This window comes from Pararge aegeria, chromosome 1, assembly GCF_905163445.1.
Source record: "Pararge aegeria chromosome 1, ilParAegt1.1, whole genome shotgun sequence".
Lineage (NCBI taxonomy): Eukaryota > Metazoa > Arthropoda > Insecta > Lepidoptera > Nymphalidae > Pararge > Pararge aegeria.
The window spans coordinates 10,433,643-10,439,642 of NC_053180.1; the positions used below are offsets into that span (position 1 = coordinate 10,433,643).

The following is a 6,000-nucleotide window of genomic DNA, read 5'->3' on the forward strand; positions in this document are numbered from 1 at the left end:
AGCCCATGCGTATAAGGAAATAAGATGAAAATCGCTTTGTGCGAATTTTTTGAACTGAGACATAATTTTAAGAGCAGACTGAGGCCATGTTTTTTTCGTTCTATGTGGCAATAGGCGGCTTGTCTATTTAATATAAATTGTACCTGCGCAGTAACTACATATCATGAAATAAAGTCCCTAAACTTTTTCGTAGATTAACTTTAATTTTAAGTAGTTAACTTTGAGTATCTGTTATTTTTTTAAAGATTATGTTTTTTTGATACACTATTTGTTTTATTCCGTACATAATTCTACTTACTATCCGTTTGATACGTTTTTATTTTAAGCCCTCGACAAATAAATAGATTTGAAAAAACCTTACTAACTGATAATGATGTTCTTGCAAATCAATTTCGATTTCGATTTTTGAAATGGAGAAACTGCATTTAAAGATTTTTGAGAAAATGTTGTTTTTTGCCTAAAATCAATAAAACATCCCAAACTTTTCTTGTTGGAATCAAAGCTGCTATACGTACACGACTTCGCACCGTAACGTATAATCGCTTAGCTGGACGGCTTTGCCAGTTGGTTGGTAAATAATATCAAAAGTAAAAACTTCCCCCAGACCTGAACCTGTATGGAAATTAAAAATCCCTAAAAGTCCCCTATCAGGAATTGAAATCGGGACCTCTCTTCTTTCTCGTTATAGGATATCACTGCGCTTATCACTGCAGTATATTTAAGTTTATTGTAGGCTTTGAATATTTTAGTATTTTTCGTGGCCAATGCTATCGTTTAGAAGAGGTGCTATACAGTAGGTTTTCATTTCTATTTTGGAATAAAAACGGCAGGCAGTAGGCAAAATATTCAAAGTCCTATCTTTAGCTTTAAGTTATTACTTGGGTATCATGTGCAGCAAGCTATCGATTTAAGAGACAAAATTAACGAATTCGATGAATAACGAATCGCACACACACAAATAATACCTAATAATAATAGTTGAGGAAGGCTTTATTCTATATATCAGAAGTCTGGATTAATTTTCTTAGCTCTATAATCGTGCATAAATTTGGATCTTCGCACTAGTGCTTTTTACTTTAATTTACAGCAGCTTTTTTTTAATTACGCTATTTGGCAATGAAACTCTGAAATATTTTGAATTAAAATTGCCTGGACCAATTTATGTGTTATTTATTATTGAAAATGAAAATATTCTTCAAAACTTTGGAAATAAAGTAAACTGCAAACTATAAGTGGATTAAGAAGAAGAGAGACACTGATTGTACTCAACGCGCAACTGTCTGTATGAGTATTACGGGTGGCCAGTTAAATGGGTAGGTATTATACGACACCGCAAGCTCAAAGAGCGATCCGATTATAAATTATGAAAGTTATAGCACTTTATTAATGTGGGTGTAAATTCAAAGTGTATCAGTAGTTTATATTTCATATTTAAGTTCAGGGCCTATGCTTTACATAATTGGCGTTTATTTCATGTAAAATGTTATTTAAATATGTATGTTTCAGTATTTTAATTACTATGCATGATTTTTGCATATTAACTTCGCTCGGAAGCAATACCTACTCGTACTTCAGTTGCATTTCTGTAAATAAAACGCACGCAATCAGGAAATAAAGTAAACGTTGTATATAACGTTTGCTTGTTACTTTATATCATTCGAAGTTAGTACTTAACATGGTACGTGCGAGTATATAGCAATATTTTCCAGCGTGAAAACTTTCCACTTCAATTAAGCGTCGAACTTGTATTACGAGTGGATACGACAATCTTGCAACAAATAATCTACTTATATTAAACGAGAAATGTTTTATTAACGCATAGGTACATATAATTATGGATATATGTTATTTTTGGTTATTTTATATTCTACTACACTAACCTGTCAGGTTTTTATATCCATTATGGTTGCTTTCTTTGTCAGTAGAGTGGGAAATAGCCACCGTCAAACGACAAACGTCGACACGATCAGGCCAAAGAAAAAAACACAACTTTTTTGACGACATCCATAACCCAGTGATGAGCGCTGTGTGTCTTATAAGTGGGAAGCCCCGGGTTCATCTCCGGCAGGGTTAATTGGGAATTTATAATTTCCGAATGTTACCGACGAGCACGTGCCGCATAGGGATTTCACCTTCCGATTTTGATTTTGGTACAATAACGATATAAGGTTATGGTTATTTATAATCCTATACCTTAAAGGTAACCTTGCCACCATATTAGACGACATCATCGCTTTTTCACAGGTGAGATTGCCGTCACGGGCTCACTTGTAAACGTAAAAATAATAATAAAACAAACACCAATCAATAATATAGATTTTTATCTTCGGGTATTCCAAAAACTAAGTAGATATATTAACATAAATATCATTATGGTGACGACATATTGTTATAAATACATTGTTCTTCCTTCTATTTGATTCCCATAATACATCATGTTCTGTAATCCAATAAGCCGTTAAGGCTCTACTGGGTATCATAACGTGATAAAATGTATACATACTAAATTGTCGTAGTGAAAATTGAAATCGGAGATTATGTCAAGTCCCTAGTTTTACCTTATTTAGGTATTGTGATATATCACAGTAGTAATTATAACTACAAATAAGATAAGAAAAAATCTAGTTACTCTACATAACTACATGTACATGCTCAATTATACGGATTCGAAGTAATGAAGTAAAGGTGTCTATGAGTAGATGAATCAGCCATGAAGAGTGGCAGCAGAGCAGAGTATAGCTTCACTAGCCATCTGGGAGGCTTTTATAGGAAAGTTATACGTAAAAACTAAGTCACTACACTGTAAATCCAATCATCATCCATTTAGAAATCGAAAATAAAATTATTTTTAAATAATTAAAAAAATAGTTTGCCCTTATTGTCTCTGTTAAGGGGGCGTCCATAAATTGCGAAAGGTGTTTTTTTTAATTTTCTGTCACCCCCGTTGAGATGTCGTGAGATTTTATTCAACCCCCTCCCCCATCCCTCAATCTCACGTGAGGGTTTCTTACGTTAACTCGTTGGATTGTTATTGTAAAAATAAAAATAAATTTGTTTCGTGCATTTATTTACGACTAGTTAAGACTTAGTAATCAATATTGCTGAGAGATTAATTAAAAGTGTAATAAAAATGTATTCGATATAATAATCTTAACTACTGCGACCGCGCATTATTCTCAAGACTATCAAGAAAACAAAGGACGAGCTAAATTGTACCATAAATTCAGATTCAGGTGGTTTGACAGTTAGTTTGGTTTTAAGAAATTTTACGTAATATACATAATATTTCTTTAACGTAATATACATTAATTTCTTAAAACCAAATAATTCTTCTATTGGTATAATGTAATCCTTACCTCATGTTTATGATCCTTCTTAAGCGGTCCGTGACCTCCGCCTGTGCTTTGTACGGTGTTCATGGCCACTTACAAAACGAAAGGACTCTTAAAACGTAGCACACATCTTTGGCAACACTTTTATCCAGTAGAAAATCTGAAGTTTTTCTCGTACTCACGTCTCATTTGAGTAATTTAGGCCTTTGAGCATTTTTTAAAAGTCTTATTTTGTATTTTTCTTTGCTATATTTTTAGGTCAGTGTATAAACTCTAACGTTAAATGGACATTTTTTAATAGGCACCGTTAAAGTCAAATTCACAGCACTTTGATTTAATTATAGAGATTATAGAGATATTTTAAACTGAAAGTAAGATAATTTTAAACTTTTTGTCATTTGTTTATCAAATATCAATGTTCACAGTTCGGCAAACTTGTTCAATATTTTATACTTAACAGTAATTAAAACATATAGTTTATCACCCTTTTATAATAATTTCGAAATAAATTTCATATAAGATTATATGGTACACGTAATAGTCTGAAGTTCGCTAAAGAGAAAGTAAAACATAGTAAATTTTATGATGACTGTCTTTAAAACTCACAATTTATGTGTCCGCCTTTATAAATTTTTTATCACTTAAACGGAAAAATAACGACACGATTTTACATTTTATACATATCTTACATATAGTGTAATTTTGGCCCCTTTTTAAAGCTGGCTTAACGACATCATAAATGTTTCCGTACCCTAAAACAATTGTAATAATAATTATTGCCTTGCTTTGTTATTCTTGCTAGGGACCACAAACGGTAAGAATAAAAAGTCTACATAATAATATAAACATATGGGTACATAACAGTAATAAACCTGAAATCCATACCTATACAGTGTGTGTGTAGTTTTTACGGCCTATCACTTAGGCCTTTTCGAGAGCACGCTACACAATTAACTTCTTCAAGTAACCGGTTGATCGCATTGTAGGTTGCTGGTTGCGGTTACCATGTACGATAGACAATGAATAGCCTAAGTACAAGATTTACTCGCTCGCAATCGAGGAGTCGTTTTCGAGTATTAAACTCTGTATCGTCAAAGTAAAATAGACGTTATGTCATTCGTTTTAGAGTCGCAAATCTTGTACTTCTAATTTTAGTTTTACAAATTTTCTGACAAAAATCCGAGCTAAATAATTGTAGGCAAATTGAAACATGAATACAATGCAAATGCGATCTATTTCACTCCGATGTCCAAGTATTTTCATACTCGAAAACGACTCCTCGATTGCGATCGAGCTAATTCTGTACTAAGGCATAAGGCAACAAATCCATCCCTAGCACCCATAAATTTTGCGGCGGCATAAAAAAGTTCTAACTACTACTTAAGATTGTACTTGTTCACAAACCTAGTTGACAATATAATTTTCCTATATATTTGTTTGAGTGTATTATTGGTTTTTATAAAAAGTTTAAACCTTTCAATGTAATTAAATACATAATAACCTGTTTTCACTTCAACAAAGCAGCCACAAAACCGTGAGTCCAAACCATTCAAACAATTTAAATATCTGAACCGGCTAGCGTAAGCGAAAGTAAGCATATTATATTTTTCCCGTTTGTCCTGGTGACACTGGGTAGGCTACGGTGACAACTATGAAGTCTCAGTGCCAAATAGTTACTACCACGCGGTGGTATGGTAACTTAACACCTGTTAAATTTGCTTTAGTTAAGTATTTTATTTGTTATATTTCAATACAAGAAACATTTCTACTAGGTATGAAGGTACCACCTATTTAATACCTTTTTGCACATCTACTGCCACATTACGATAGAAATTTTATTACATGACGTTCTTTGATGTCCCCTTTATATAATCCTGTCCTGTCCTTTCCTGTTTTCGCTATATCGCACAAAAAGCGGAAAACCTTCATTTACATTCCAGAAAGTGTAAATACTTGCCTCTCAAAGTCCCTTACTTAATATCAAGGGACTAGCGGACTTTGTAAATAGTAATGATAATTTTACTGAAACGATACTTTGTATAAATGTAGAGGCGACCTACGAGTACATGAGAGTAGTTAGGCACGCAATTTATTGCGAAGTATTTAATTCCGACATTATGAAAGTCAAAAGTTTCTTAAATTAAAATACCTTCCGTTATACTCTGTACACCACACTTACTTGTCACTTAAGACCAAATAAAGCTCAGATAAAGTTAGAAATGGAGCCATTCTAAGCGTTTAAAGACTGTCACATACCACCCGAGATGTCTTTTGGAAATAGTGAGGACGATTTATCTCCACCTACGATCTCAAAGAGAGACGGAGGTAGCACTCTAGTGAAAACAACGTAATCTCAAAAGTCAGCAAGGATGGAATGGAATAGGGCTGAGAAAATTTAAAATTTTTAGACATATAAATATTGTAATAATTAAAAATTTAAAATTCCCCGACTTTTAATATATTGCACATCATTCTACTAGTAAAGCGGTTACATTTGACACCCATAATTGGGAGTTGTCGAAAAATATGTAATTGTCAATTTTATAGTGGCGTCCATTTTGTATTTGAAATTTGTTATAGTGTATAGTATTCTACTAGTCAAACCCTTTCATTTCATACCCATATTGAGGCAGTTATAACCGACTAATTTGGATAAAAATATCAAAGT

At 32.9% G+C, this 6,000-nt stretch overlaps 1 protein-coding gene across 1 annotated transcript in view; it reads right to left on the reverse strand.

The window, feature by feature from the left end:
* LOC120624041 (inactive dipeptidyl peptidase 10) overlaps positions 1-3,537 on the reverse strand; it is a 204,304-nt gene extending 200,767 nt beyond the window's left edge. The window contains exon 1 of the mRNA XM_039890357.1: positions 3,357-3,537. Coding sequence (XP_039746291.1) covers positions 3,357-3,419 — 63 coding nt within the window. The 5' untranslated portion in view covers positions 3,420-3,537. The remainder of the gene's footprint in view (positions 1-3,356) is intronic.
* Positions 3,538-6,000: the final 2,463 nt, after the last annotated feature.